The sequence below is a fragment of the Charadrius vociferus genome, unplaced genomic scaffold (assembly GCF_000708025.1).
Source record: "Charadrius vociferus isolate BGI_N301 unplaced genomic scaffold, ASM70802v2 scaffold225, whole genome shotgun sequence".
Taxonomy (NCBI): domain Eukaryota; kingdom Metazoa; phylum Chordata; class Aves; order Charadriiformes; family Charadriidae; genus Charadrius; species Charadrius vociferus.
Genome location: NW_009648638.1, coordinates 732,160 through 747,753, shown reverse-complemented (window position 1 = coordinate 747,753; position 15,594 = coordinate 732,160). Strand labels below are relative to the sequence as shown.

The 15,594-nt window shown below is 44.7% G+C and overlaps 1 protein-coding gene across 1 annotated transcript in view; it reads left to right on the top strand.

The window, feature by feature from the left end:
- The first annotated feature begins 3,342 nt into the window (after window positions 1–3,342).
- Window positions 3,343–15,594, top strand: part of PIGU (phosphatidylinositol glycan anchor biosynthesis, class U) — a 23,199-nt gene continuing 10,947 nt past the window's right edge. The window contains exons 1-7 of the mRNA XM_009886328.1: window positions 3,343–3,472; window positions 5,269–5,333; window positions 6,659–6,718; window positions 7,671–7,733; window positions 9,847–9,956; window positions 11,667–11,767; window positions 13,777–13,874. Of these exons, the coding sequence (XP_009884630.1) occupies window positions 3,343–3,472; window positions 5,269–5,333; window positions 6,659–6,718; window positions 7,671–7,733; window positions 9,847–9,956; window positions 11,667–11,767; window positions 13,777–13,874 (627 nt within the window). The remainder of the gene's footprint in view (window positions 3,473–5,268; window positions 5,334–6,658; window positions 6,719–7,670; window positions 7,734–9,846; window positions 9,957–11,666; window positions 11,768–13,776; window positions 13,875–15,594) is intronic.

Sequence of the window (15,594 nt, the reverse complement as noted above, 5' to 3'; positions counted from 1 at the left end):
AACCTCTTCCCGATTTTCACAAATCTAGTAGGAACCCTGAGGTTTTTAAGAGGTCTGCTCCCGTGTCTCATTTGGCTGAAAGTGGGTTCAAAAGTTAATGCCAGACAAAAGGCAGCACCACGCAGTGTGTGTGTGCTTATCGCAACTCCTAAAAGACCCAGATCTAACCCCTCAAATTAGCATCAGTCTGTAGACAGATACCAAGACTCTAGCACTTAACCCACTCATATTTGCCTTATGTATTTGATACTCTGAAGGGGCTGAACATGTGAACTTAGCTTATGAACTTAACTCCATTGCTAGCCCCAGGATCTCCTACTGGAGAAACATTTAAGCAAACTTATGCTCCAGAAATAATTGCTGCATTTGTCATGAATTATTCTTTTGACCTTTCTTTTTAGTTGGCTTTTGCGCTCCAATTAAATACAGAACAACTGTAGTGGCATGATTTCACATCTGATTCCTGGTGCCCACAGAGGTTATCTGAATTTTCCCAAGGCCTCCATTTCCCTGTGCTGCATCAGATGGTGCTGGAAAGCACATGGCACAGATCAGACCAGCAAAATCAGCATCTCGGAGCAGTGCAGCTTTAACCACATGACTGTATCCCAATTATGCAGCAAAGTAGCACTCTCAGGCAACTGTTGTCACTTACATCGGATCAGAACTGTCACTTGAAGAGCAATCAGTGCTGCGAAAAAAAAAAAGCATTTCTGATTGGACAACTTGAGAGCATTGTTAACAGCTGCAAAGAAGAATCGGCATTTCTGGCTTCTTATTTACAGATGTCTGCACAAATAAATTAACTTGAACAAATCCACTCTGCTTAATTAGAGGATGTGCCAAGCCCAGTCAGTCCTGGGGCCATCAAGTCCCACGGCCAGCTAGTGCCCATGCTAATAGGAAATCAATTTTACCACCACAACCACTGCCTTCATGCCGGCAGCCTGAGAGCAGAAGAGTTGCCACATGATGGACTGAACGCTGAAGCTCCCCTTATTGCTTCAGGACAGATTTGTCCTGTGGCAGTGGATAGGACCAACCGCATTTGAGGAAACCCAGCAAAGGCAGCAACTGAACAGATATGCTGCCTCAACCCAGCAAGAGAGGGAGCACAGCAGGAAACGCTCCTTGGACTATCTGGCCTGTTTTGTAGCGTGAAGGCATTGATGCTGTTCTAAGTAGCTATGGTCTTGGTGAGGTGAGTAAGGTGAATATGATTTACCAGCTAAATCCACTGGTCCCTCCAGTCCTAGGAGATATACACTGTGCCTGGGGTATTCACTGTGCCATCTGGGCCTTTAGGGACCACGTCCCAGAGGCATTCAGTCTTTCTCCATTCCTGCAGGTGGGTGTAAGTCTACACTATGGCTCTGAAGCTGCATAAATCCAATCTAAATGCTGTGACTTGGGCATTATCCATCTCTTAGAAATGGCAACCCCAGTACTGCCAGCAAATCCTATCGGCTTCTTACATGAAAATACGTGTTGTCTTCGCATACCGTGATATGAAGTGTGTGTTTTCATTCTGGCCCTCAACTTTTTAAGAGACTACAGGGTCTTCCTTCCATTTGTCTCCACTCCAGAGCAAGTGTTGTTAAAGGCCATTTTCGTGAGTTTGTGTGAATGGGCTGTACGGGTACATGCAGCAACAGTTCCCAGAGGACAGCAGGAAAGCATGTGCTGGGAAAGTAGCATGTGAAAGTCTCCCAAAAACTTGTAAGCTCTGGAGACTGACAGTCTTGTTGAAACCACACAGACTGACAATCTCAGTTTGCCAAGAGCCTGCTGAAACCGTACAAGGCCACCAGCACTCACTGCCATCAACAGCTGTGTAACTCTGACCATAGCCAAAACGGGGTGCAGCTACATGCAGGCAAAGACTCCAGGGGTATATATACCTGATGAAATTGTAATGAGTAACATGATAATTTGCTGATCCAACCAGTTGCTCAAGGACCATCTGGACGAAGGTAACCTCAAGCCAAGGTTAAACATTATAATTGCTTGTATAATAAGAAAAGCTTTATCGCAATGTTAAGATTTATGTATTATGCATCATTATAATGAAACACAAGCTGTATTTTATATAAACGATAAGAATATGTCAGTGTGAATAGACCCATATTGTGTAGCTGTTAGTGAAGAAGCAATATTCGGCTAATTAAACGGTCTTGTTTGCCATATAAGGAAATATTTTAAGTTAAGCAAGTATGTATGGTGGGTAAACAGTGAGCAGGCTCTACGGAGAGGGGGCGGTCACATCTTACCCCGAGAAGGGAGAATATGGCCTTCCTCCTAGCAACAAGGGACCGAACCTATGAAGAGACCCTGCTGCTTTTGCTTTCCTACCTTAATAAATACTTGATGAATCCATTTTGGACTTGATTCGGTTCATTTCAACTATAACAAAATAAAGAACAGCCTGAGGGACTTTCCAAACACCTGTCCAGAGGCCACTGATCCTCCACTTCTGAGTGTACAGCTGGGCTCAGCCTGCCAGCCTCTGCTCCAGCTCGGCAACCTAGTGAGTGAAGTGAACAGGATGCGTGAATAGCTCGTGCTCGGGGGTAGAGCTGCCATCCAGAGGCACCTCCACAGGCTGGAGAAGTGGGACAAGAGGAGCCTGATGAAACTCAAGAAGGACACATGCAGCATCCTGCAGCTGAGGAGGAGGAGGAACACCTCATAGCAGTCCTACCCGAGCTCAGTGCAGGGCCGCCATGACGCTCAGGTGCTGGAGCACCGGCTCCAAGGAGAGGCTGAGGCACCGGGGCCTGCTCCGTGCAGGCCATGAAACAGCTCCGTGGGGCAGCACAGCCGGTCGCGGGAAGGCCACCGAGGAGACGGCGCCAGGCCCTCCACAGAGGCGGGAGGTCGAGAGGCGGCGCGCACTAGTGGGAAGCGGCGGGCCCTGACTAGACCCACGGAGAGGCCCGGTCCCGCCAGGCGCTGGGACAGACGCTGCGCCCAGGCTCGGCCACACCGGCCGGCGAGGATGACTGGAAAGGGGCAGCTCAGCGGGGGGAAACCGGGACACCCGCCCTGCAGCGCCGGCAAAGCGGGTGACCCAAGCCCCGCTCCCACCGGCCCCGGCCTCCCCGGCCCGCCCGCTCCCGCCCTCGCCCGGCGAGCCGGGGGAAGGAGCCCAACGCCTTCGCGCTCCGGCTAAGTTCGCCCCAGCGCGCTCGCCGTAGTGCGCAAGCGGTGTCGGGAAGCGGCGGGGCGGCGCGGCGCCTCCTGGGATATGTAGTCTTCCCGGCCGGGGCGCTACATTGGGGCCGCGGTCTCCGGCGCCGCCCGGGAACTACAGGCGGCGGCAGCCGGTGTCAGCCCGCGAGGATGGCGGCTCCCTTGGTGCTGGTGGTCCTGGTGGCCGTGACGGTCCGGGCCGCGCTCTACCGCTCCAGCCTCGCCGCTTTCATCTCCGAGCGGGTCGAGGTGGCGTCCCCGTTGAACGCCTGGAAGCGAGGTGAGGCCCGGCGGGCCCGGGCCGCGGCACCGCTCCCCCCGCGGCTGAATAGGCCGAAGCCCGCGGGGGTGGCGGTGAGGGGACCGGGGGCGGCGGCCCCCCGGGGCTGGGGATCCCGGGGGCCGGGAGCGCGGCTGCACGCGGGCGGGGGCCTGTTCCCGGGCACGGCCCCGCGGGGAGAGGGCCGGGCCGCAATCCCGGGGCTGGGGACGGGCCCCTCCTCTGCCGACCCCGAGCGAAAGCGGCATGAAATGGTGGGTGGGGGTTGGCCCCGAGGGAAGAGAGAGGGTTCGGCAGCTGCGGGGGGACGGGGGAGACGCGGGACCGAGGGCGGGAGGATGGGGGGTTTAGCCGTCGTGTGCAGTTGGCCTGCTTGTACTGGTACAGACGGATCGTGTCACGGGTGTCCGTAAAATGGAAGAATGACAAAATCTGGCAGTGAATATGTAGTTTCAGGAGCTTTGATTGAATCGCTTTCCTTATGCTGTAACTGCACAAGCACTGTCTGGTGGTGTGAACACGACCGCATGGCTCCCACTTTCCTCAGAGCTTTACACGTTTCATTTTCCTTGTTCAGTTTGTGGCCCCACATGTTGTTACCATGATTCAAATTCTCTTATGAAGACTGAGGTACAGTTTAATCAAGGCTTTGCGGTGGCATTCATCTCTGTTGCATCTGAGCCCATTAGGAACCTTAATTTATTTTAAAGTCAGCCCTTTGGGAAAATAGTATCCAGTTATTATGAAAGTAAAATTATTTGCAGTTTTTGAGTGGAGGATGGTGGCACAGAGTAATAAAGTTCAAAAGCATGAATGCAGTTGGTGGCCTGAGGCCCCCCGCTCCACAATGTCTATCTAGCACTTCACATTTCATAATTTCAAAATACAGGCCCCAAAAATTCCCTTTCAGCAATGGATACTTTCTAAATCTTACCTTAGAGCGTCAAGGTAGGCATCTAGAGAGTAAGGAGCACAATTAGCATCACCTTGAAAAGTCTGGGCTGTCATCATATGAGTACTTTGTGGCTGAGACAGAATCCACTTCTCCAGCATATCACCGAACTGGGATCCTCTTGTTGCTTCCTGCAGTCTCCTGCCTCACTTCCCTCTGAACAAATGGACCTGTTTCCCATAGCTTCTTTCCCTGCATACGCTGCTCAGTCCCCAGGGAACTTTTGTGCTCAGTAAGGTGGAGATCCTATGGCGAAACATGTGCATGCATTGCAGTGCAAGCTGTAATTACACGATTGCAAAGGATCTGAATTAAGGCTGCAAAATGTCAGGAAGTTTCAACAATGGATAAAGCTTTTAGCTTTGCCCAGTAACGTGTATTAATTTCTGCTCTTTTATTGTGATTTTGGACGTTTCAGGTCTCTCTACATCTAATTAGGCAAAATAGTTCAAATTCTGTATTATGTTGTGATTTGTCTTCTTAGAATTAAGTATTTCTCCAGCATAGATACTGTTTATCACATAATAAGTGACTCAAAAGCAGTAAATAAAATGCATGTGATTTATGTATAGTTAAGTGCAAAATGCTTCAGCTATAACATTTTTAGCTGAAACAAATAAATAGATTACAACTGACCATTCAGCTAGTAAAGAAATTTGCATGTAAGAAAACAATCAATTCTAGCTGGTTGTTGGCTTTGTGAGATTTTGTGTCACCTATTCAGATGGCCATTCAATGTGAGATTGTCATGAGTGCGGATGTTTTAAAAACTATAGTTTTACCATCCTGAGATTTTTCTCTTCCCACATTACAGGATTCTAATGAAGGTGTTTGTGTGTTTCAGTGGTCGAAGGATTAGCTCTGCTGGATTTAGGGGTCTCGCCATATTCTGGAGCTATTTTTCATGAGGTTGGTATGCATGCTTCATTTTAAATGTGGTATTCAAGTTTCTTAGTCTTACTGCTCATGGACTGGCAAAGGCCAGGCACCTGTCTTGTCCCAAAGACTTCAGAGAACTTGGAGTCATGTAGTTGTCTGTGCAATACTTGTATATGTAGTGACTGGCGCAGTGAGAAAATGCAGTTCATCACTGAATAACTCGTTGCTGTGCAGATGATAGACATCACAATATTTGTTACTGTGTAAGGAGAGTCTGAGACGGGAAATCCGTAGTAAGTAAAATATTCTGTTCACATCCAGCTGTTTCTGTCAGCAGAAGCCAGAACAGGGAGAGAAAGTGTCTTTGTGAGTCTGAACACAATTTGACTGCATAGCAGCATCTTGAGTTTCTGCATTTGCAGAAATATTAACATTAGCACAAGCATGCAGTACATCTGTTCCTCATCTTGAAAACACCTGGTTCCTCCAAACACTTAGGTGCCTGTGGGGTTTTGTGCCCTTGAGTGGTCTTACTGATATGAAGGTACACTCATACGTAGTGTCACCTAGGGGTGCGGCAGATACTTTGTATACCTCTGAAAACTTGTTTCTCTTCCATATATTCTTCTTTAAAGATAATTTCCTCACAGGCTGTGAAATATTTTCCCATGCTTATTTATACCATCACATTATTTTAAAAGTCTTTCAAAAGAAATATATTTTCTCACAGTGAAGACTGAATTTACACTATGTAAATATAGTATGTCCAGATTAAGCTTTTTTGTTAAAGGAATAATTCAGAAACATGCTCTTCCTCTTACCCTAGAAGGGAAAAACTGCGAGAGTAAGAGGATGGTAAGACTGTAGTCCTACTGCTTTATGTTTTTTACATGCTTTCTTCTTTTTGCTTTATAAAAGACTCATCTAAACAACAGGCTAAACAGTGAAACCAGTTGTGTAGGAAATATTTTCCAAAGTACCTGCAAACAACCTGAAAAAATAGATTCTCTAGAAAAAGTTATTTTCTAAAGCTGTTCCTTATATGCTCTCTATTGTAACTCTACCGCTGTACTAATAGAATTGAAAAGTTGGAATAGAATATAATTTTCAAAGTTTATGGTGTCTTTTACAAAGTTCATTGAGAACTATGGAAGGGAAAAGACCAATATGTGTGCTTTGATTAACCACTTTGCTCTGAAGTAACAGGGCTATTGAAGGCGCTAAGGAAAATTACCTTTCATAATCACTTATCTCATGAGTGAGTCGTCTCATCTCTACTTCATTTTTCTCATCAAATTGTCAGCTGTTTTATCTGGACAGTATTTGACATGGGTTTCCCTGCTGTTCTCTTTTAGACTCCGCTGATAATATATCTCTTTCACTTCTTGATTGAATATGCTGAATTGGTGTTCATGGTAAGTGTTCCTGGAAGGGTCCTCTTGAAAGGTCCTGTTCTGCTAAGTGCTGACTATGACTTTCCTTTTAGTCCTGCAAGAATCAGGTACCTGCAGCCTCCCTGAAGTTCAGATGCCTGCTGAGCTCACAGCTGAATTAGAAAGACAGCTTTGGCTGTACAAACCCATGTTTGGGCTTTTCCCTTGTTGTATGTATTCCTTCTTTTTTGTGAGTTCTTGGTTAGATGAGTGTGCCCACAGAGGGACAGAAGTTGGCATTTGGTTTCAAATTTCAAAGGTTACCTTTTACAGGTCAGAATATTTTGCCCCCCCTCAGCCCAATCCCTACACTGCAGTGTTTCTCACTGAAGCCTGCTGCCAAACCCCAGGCCTGCAAAGAAAGCACAAATGGGTTAGTCCTCCAAATGTCTCTTGTAAAGTGTTCTCCAAGTTCTGCTTAATTCGGAAGGACAGAAATCGTATAGCTGGCTGCACATGCCACCTGGTGGAGCCTCTCTCCCCGCACCCCTGCTGGGCAGGTCTCATGCAGAGCTAACAGCCATCTGTGCCGTACCTTTGCCGATTGTTCAAGCTTGGGGCGGCTCAAGGCACTGTCATGCTGGATTTATGGACAGCCACATGGTGGGTTTAGCCAGCTGGGCACTGCCCCAGTGTTGGTGTGTGCTCCAATTAGACCAGTAATTCTATTACCCTTGCATGCTTCTTTCCCCTTAATTCCCCATTCTCTTGTTTTGTAAATATTAATGTCTTTGGTACAGCTCATGGCTTCAAGGTTAAGTGGTGGTGTTTGATCACAGTGTACAAATCAGCAATCTAGTGTTTTTAAAACTTGTTTTTTCTTCTCATGAGCTGAGTCAGATCAGAGTCCACATTCAGCATTGCAGTACTGTCCAATAGCTTCTTCTCCATTTGTTTATTTTGCTTACAGTCTGTCTATGCCTTGGTTTTTTAGATAACGGATGTGCTAACTGCTGTTGCCCTTTACTTGGCCATTCAGGACTTCAACAAAGTTGTGGTAAGCTGACACGGCAGTGTTGCTGATCCTCTTCTCCCAGCAAGTATAAATAAATATCTTGTACCAAAGAAAACTCATGCCAGAGGATGCAGTATCAACCGGTCCTTATTGCAGTAAAACTGATCATATCTGGATGGTCAATAAAGATGGGGACTGGATATGGTAAACAGCAGGGAATTCTAAGTTTTGTTGTGGCAGTATTACGGTATGAAACAAATTACTGTCCGTAGCTATCATACTGCACTTGAATGATGATTACAGCAGTGTAGAGTCTTTAATGCAAAAGGAGTGTAAAGAATTTGAGAAATTTGTGAGAGTGCAGTAGCCAATGAAACACAAATAAGTCTAGGGTCATGGTACACAAGATGGGATGTGAGATTTTAGAACATGTACTGAAAACCCACCTTCAGTTGTTGTGGCAGTTTGCAGTACGCAGAATTTAATTACTGGACTATGGGTTTGGCAAGACTTTCGGCAAGATTGCAGCACTTCCTTTTCTCACCTCTGCTGCTGCTACAATCTTCTGTTGTTTTGTAGCTAGAGCCTGGAATGTTTTACCCTGAACATGGTTTGTGTTTGCACATGGCATGAGTTAAAACACAGACTGGAAATATGTAAAGGAAGGAACAAACCTTCCAAGGATGCTGAGGTCATTCTACTGAGCAAGGTGAAAGTATGATACCAAATATTACTTGTTTCCTTCAGAGTATAAGTACATGTATTTTGAGCTGAGTGATTCATCCCAGCTCTTTTTCATAAGCAGCTCAAAGAATATTTTGTGTAAGCAATGCTGTGCTCTCTGCGATCCTAGAGGGACAGTGATTCAGTATCAACATGAACAGGGAGACTGCATTTTCTACAGCATCTGTGTGATCTTCCACCCAGCTACATACTTGCTCCTTGTGCTCTGACTTTGAGGTTGGAGAAATAACTCATGATAGAACTGCAGACCTGTAAAAATCCTGTGTGTGGGTTACTTTGCTTGTTGAGAATTTATTGCCAGCATCTCTCTCCTGTCTTACCATGACATAATTCAGTAGGTTCATAATTTAGATTTCTCTTTTGTCTCCATAGAGAGCATCATAGAACAAGATAGATTAAAGAGAGAGATCTTGTGTCCCTAGAGGAGATTTGGCATAGATATATCCATCTTCAAAGCAACAAAGACTTCATACTTCTGTGACTTGGTTTCTTAGGGGTTTCTGTGTTGAACAGTGAATTTATAAAATCAGCTTTTCATTTGATCTCCAGACAAGCTTTAGGAAGATTGAAAGTATTAAACTTTAGTGTGGTGAATTCACTGTCAGCTGCGTGAAGAGTGAGACACAGGTAATTAAGGAAGTTCAAATAAGTAGAGATTATCTGCTTTCTCATGCCTTCCACTTCAGTTGTTAAGTATTAGGGAGGTGATTCTGCCCCTCTACTCTGCTCTGGTGGGACCCCACCTGGAGTACTGCGTCCAGCTCTGGAGCCCCCAGCAGAGGAACCACATGGAGCTGTTGGAGCGGGGCCAGAGGAGGGCACGGAGATGCTGCGAGGGCTGGAGCCCCTCTGCTGGGAGGACAGGCTGGGAGAGTTGGGGGGGTTCAGCCTGGGGAAGAGAAGGCTCCAGAGACCATATAGCCCCTTCCAGTCCATAAAGGGGCTCCAGGAGAGCTGGGGAGGGACATTTTACAAGGGCATGTAGTGATAGGACAAGGGGGAATGGTTTCAAACTGGAAGAGGGGAGATATTAGGAAGAAATGTTTTCCTCTAAGGGTGGTGAGCCCCTGGCGCAGGTTGCCCCGAGAAGCTGTGGCTGCCCCATCCCTGGAGGTGTTCAAGGCCAGGTTGGACAGGGCTTGGAGCAACCCGGGCTGGTGGGAGGTGTCCCTGCCCAGGGCAGGGGGGGGGAACTAGATGGTCTTTAAGGTCGCTTCCAACCTAAACCTTCTATGGTTCTATTTGGGAATAGAGAGGGGGGTTTTGTTCTGTTCATACAGCACCTCACATAACATGAGTTTTGGCTCACACCTGGGGCCCGTATATACTGTTCCATGTACTGGAAATCCTGTGTAATAAGAAATAACGACTTTCCTAATCTGACAATCTTTGGTCTTTCTCCCTTGTTCAGTTCAAAAAGCAAAAGCTCCTCATAGAACTGGATAAATATGCTCCAGATGTGGCTGAACTCATCCGGACGCCCATGGAAATGCACTACATCCCCCTCAAGGTAGCACTATTGTAAGTATTACTTCTTACAGGCTCCAGTGGGCTGCTTTGGTTCCTCAGCTCCCTTTGGGTTTTATTTCTCTGATCTGCGGCTTCAGCATTTGTTGAAGGTTATTTTGTTTGTTCCCCAGAAATTCTGAAATTCTTATTATACATAAAAATCCCCCCAACTCTGAATACTTGGTTTGAAAGTGGAAAGCAGATGCTTTCCCAAAATGTTTTTGCCAACAAGAAAATTCACTCAGGCCTTCTAGGACAGGCTCAACAGCATCATAAGGTCATTAATTTGGTAGGAAGAATGTTGTGTCTGCACAGATCACATTCCCATTTATTTTGCCTCTATGGTATGTCATCAAAATTGATTTTATGCCTCCCAAATGTCTCAGGTGTCTTTTCAGAAAAGTTAGGAGAGTTTTTTAACAGTTGAACAAAATGTTTTCTGAATATCACAATTTGAATATTCCAGAATTGCTTAGAATAATTCAAAGATATTTTCAGGTTGTCATCTTAATAGTGTCATGTCTTGGTGTTCCTCTGTATACTAAACTTTTTTTTATCTCAAAAAGCTTCAATTAAATAATACACAAGTAAGGTACTTAATGTCAAACAATTATTTTTTAATTTGGATTTTGGCGTGAATGAATTGTTATCTGACTCATTCTGTGTCAGAGAGAGTTTTCTATTAGATAAATTGTTATTTTTTCTTATTTTTGTATGACTTTTGTAAAGTGGTGAGTTCTCCAGGGGTACAAAGGTAGAGTCTGTAAATTGCAGACTGTTTTGTATTTAACATTGTTGCGTGTTACTACAGCAAAGTTGGCATTGAGTTGTGCCTGTCCTGCTGCAGACTCTCTCTCTGGAAACACAGAAAAAAACCAAACTGGGACTGGGAGAAATGGGAAAAATGTTTATGTAGAGAGATGATTAGGAACTCATCAGCCCTGTCTACTCGCTCTGACTGATTTAGTTATTAGCAAGGCTGATCGATACATTATCTTACTTATTGTATTGGTAATCCTTCCAGACAATTTGCTGTGCTTTTGAGGTTAATGTGATTCTCATTTCCAAAAGCAGCTGACATCCGTACTAACTAATGTGTGGCTGCGTTCTGGAAGGTAAAGGTGTTCAGAGTTTGCTGTCTTTCCATAATTCCAATTAAATAGGACAGATTTTCATAGCTGGCAGGTTTTGTGCTCAGATCATGTTGTGGTGAACAGAAACGATTGCTCTGCCATAGCAGGAGCATGCAGGTGCAATTGGGTTGGGGGAAACTCTGCTGATGTCTCAGGATTTGTTTCCATCTTGCTATCATCTTATTTTTATTACTTTCCCAGTGTCAGTAGATGTGAGTAGCAGAAAGAGTTTACTTTGAGCCCAATATTCCTAGGTCTGACTGAACAAATGCACAATGTTTCTGTAAAGCACAGAACATTTTTGGTAGGCATTTTCTAGGATAGAACTTGCATTTTCAACACCTTCCCAACCATCTCCTTTTCTCCAGTGTGCTCCCTGTGGCCACTGTGTCCAAGGCTGCAATCCATGGATCTGGTTTTTGCTCCAGACTAAAGAACTGAATTAATTTGAGGATGAGAGGATCCCATCAAATGTAAATAAACAGAAAGAAATGGCAAATTGTATGTGGTTTTCCTTTGAAAGTCTCTTTAATCAGATGGTATCGCCTTTGAATGGCATGAGTGTAACTCCAGCATTGCTCTTTTTCAGCTATCTGTTAAACCCCTACACCGTGATGTCTTGTGTGGCAAAGTCCACCTGTGCCATCAACAATACCGTCATTGCATTCTTCATTTTAGCTACAATAAAAGGTAACTCATTGAAGAATAAATGGTTCCTTATATCTTTCTGTAAAGATTAGAAAATGAGCAGAAATTAAGTCAAGGTGGAAATTTACAAACTGTTACAAAGATCTCAGTGAAACACAGCAGAAACGGGGTCTGGAGCAAGGTCAGAGTTCTGCCTGAAATCTCAGGAGATCAAGAGACTTTATAGTCAAGTCAGCACTTGCTCTCATCTCATGTTACTGGGAGTTTAATCTCTAAAAACTGACTCCTTTTCCTGGATGGCTTTGAATAGTTTTCTGTTAATGAAGAAATGCGTGTTTGTGTGTAGGACGTAATGCTCTGCTGCTCTCTCTTTTGTATGTGCATATGCACGTAAAGGGTTGTACACAATTTATTTTCAAAGTGTATCTTTGAACTTCTATTCAAAAGCAAGAGTTGCCTGCAGCTATTATTTGGCTTTTACTCACAGTTGTAACTGTGGTTTGAAATTAGCTAATTGAGTTTTGGGGAAGCAGAAACAGTAACCAAAGACCCATACCGGCACAGCTGAATGAATGAAACAGCTATTCTGTCATCATCTATTTTGTGCATAATGCCACAGGTTTCTGTTTCTTTCATGATTCACCAGTGCTAAGGTCTTTTAGCTTACTGACTTGTACTAGTCACATAAGTTTTAGGAGTTCTTTGCTGAGTGAGAGGAAAGGTCAGTCTGATCTCTTGTCTCCAGCAGTGCCCAGACCCAGATGTTGCAAAGAGAGATGCTATTGGTTGGTTTTATTAGTGTTTCCAAAAGAAAGTTTTCGTCCAGTTAATGCTTAAATGAGTCTGGAGAGGTTTTGATTTAAAAGCATTTGCAAAAGCCAATGAGTGTGGTCAGTTTAGTTAAACTGATTTTTAACTGTTCACTGATACCATAAGACAAATAGCTCAATCATAGTCAAAACTGTAGTAGTGGCTGTGCCCCGTGTTTTCTCCCTGCTTGGGAGTGTGGCAGCCTCCAGGTTTTAAAGTGGGCAGAGAGAGGATATCAGATTATGACTATGATTTCTGGGCACCAATTCTTTAGATCCGTGCAGAACTGAACACTCAGTAAAACAGAGGATAGGGAGGTTTCTGTCTAGGAGAGTTTAGCTAGAGAATGGAGAAGGCTCATCACCAGGTAACCCCATATTTTTTCTTTGAAAAGGTGGGAGCAGAGAGGAGCTTACTGAGTGTTCAGTGTCAGTAGGCTGACAATTAATGCAATGATCCAAGTCAGGATTCTTGCTGTCTAAGCTGTATTTTTACAGGTGACTTCCATGAAGTGACGTACAACTGAAAGCTACAATCAGCCTACTGCACTGGGTGCTTGTGTTTTTATTGTTTAACCTGGAACCTTTTGGACTTCATTTCTGGTGTTGGTAGTTGGGCAATGCGAGTACTCGGTGCTTAGCTCAGCCGGAGAGACCTCAAAGCTTCCTCAATAAAGGCATTCATGTTTTTAAGACCACTTGGAAGAGCTGTGCTAATCCTTTCTATGCCTCAGTTTGGGTATCTATAAAGTAGCACTAATGCCACTTCATTCCTTCAGCTGCACACTTTCCCTTGCTGTCTTTCACAGAGCTTTGCTGAGGGCCCCGACACATTCTGGTGATGATGTTATCCAGCGTGCCCAGTATGAGTAAAATGGCTGTTTCATGCAGATATGACTTCAGTGAATGCATTCCCGTGCACAAACAGCAGCCAGTATGGTCTATATATAGACTGAATTACATGAATCTCTTTTTGTCTGTGAATGATAGGACATATAAATTGGTCAGGGGTTCTTTCTTGTGGGACAATCACCTTGGTATGAGTCATTCTTCATTCAAAATGTAGTTAAGAAAAGGACACTCTCCAGGACACATTCTGCTAAAACCACCTTTAAGTGGTGTTCTGATATTTGTAAAGTCCCTGCAGAGGGTTATGCATTTTTTCCCATTTGGGCTTCCTGCCTGTGAGGCTGTTATATTAAATGTTCCTTACAAATGAACATTTTTTTGTTTTCTTTGCAGGTAGTGCCTTCCTCAGCGCTGTGTTCCTCGCCTTAGCAACATACCAGTCGCTCTACCCTCTCACGTTGTTTGCTCCAGCACTCCTTTACCTTCTACAGGTAGATGATTTCTCACTGTTGGTACCTATCATGTTCTTGTAGCTGTGCAGGGACAGTCCCTAGCTGTTGAGAGGGGAGTCGGGCAAGTCCTGAGTTTCAGAAAAAGTGACTGTCCTCAGGCCACGGGAAGTTTGAAGCTTTAATGGGGGTGCCTGTGCATAGAAAGAAGGGAGCAGAAAGTCACCTACAGAACTGGCTGGTGTTTAGCTTGCCTGAAATAAGTGCTATTCTTTGTGTCATATGAATAGCAATGAGGATTTTAGACCTGGAGAGGAGGAATGAGAGCTGTATATTTGAATCACTCCAATGCGGAAACGCTGATTTGGAATTTAATGGCAAAAGGCACATGCTTGTGGAAGTGGCTGGTTGCCTTTGTTCTTTCTTCCTCTCCGTTACAGGACCCCTGGGTTGCAGCAGGGCTGACTGTGATCATGCATGGGTACGCAGTGCCTCGACAGACAGACACTGCTCCAGGCAAAACTGGCCCAGCAGTCGGCTGGCGGGCACATCTGCAGGGAGGGGTAGGGTTTAAAGCTGAGGCAGCTCTTTTCTAGTGAGTGGATTCATCACCAGTTTGTCCACATGCTTCCAGCTGGTTTCTCTCTTAGCTCTGGTGCTGATGCTGTAAACAATGCCTTAACTGAGAGCCCAAATTATAATGCACTTAATGAAAACTGGTCATTTGCTAGTTTTATTCTGATATGGGAGCAAGGTGAGGCTGTGACCTAGCAGAGGAGTCTTACACCAATTCACAGATCACTTGGTGATAATTTTTATTATTTTTGCCATTCTGAAAGTGTGTTTGCTGTTGAGTGTTTCGCCACTCTTTCTTGGTTGCTTCTGTCCTGTCTCGACTCATGATTTTTATAGCTCATCTTAACTACAGGTTCATTACAGCCTATTCTCAAATCTCTGAGCTTCAAAAGAGAATGGAGAGTCAGTTCTAGTCCATTTTCTTTCCCTGACTATCTAACATGGATGTCTCCTACTTTTTTTTTTTTTTTCATAAATGTTGTTGTTATTATTGTTACTCTTTGCAAGACGAGAACTTCTGCAGAGTCAGTGTTGCTTTTTCAGTTTGTTAATTTTTAGGTGCATTTACTTGATATGCTTTATTTTGGTCTCATTTGTTCTGTTTTAACTTCAGTCAAAGTAAAGTGGCAGTAAAGTATAAGCATTGTGTACACAAGCAACAAATGCTTTGATATATGAATGCCTAATTTGCAGCTTCTAAAGGGTATCATGCTAGTGTGTGTTCTTTTATCCGGATTTGTAAATGAACTTTCCTACATTCTTTGTGCAGAATTAAATAGCTTTTCTCCAGCACTTTCCATCTGTCCTGCCAAATATCCTTGCTAAACTTGCTTACATTGTTCCAGCAAGTGGCGTTAAACACACTATGGCTGCGAAAGCAGAGCATGCTTTACACAGAGCCCACATCAGTCAGAGCTGCCTCTCCGTAGATCTCCTGCCAGTCTAAACCCTAGTACCAAACAGAAAAGCTATATCACTGACCTGGAGCTGCACAACTGAGCCATTCCCAAAGGTGTTTGTCCCTGTGTGTATATTTGTCTTTACAAATGCAGCCAGGGGACCTCTTGGAGTGAGACACCCGTATGTCATGTTATGTGACAAGGGCTTGTAGACATGTGGCAGTGGCAGGACTGCAGCAGTTTTCTTTGTCGGAGGAAGCAGCTTTTTAGAGGGGCTCCTCAGTGCT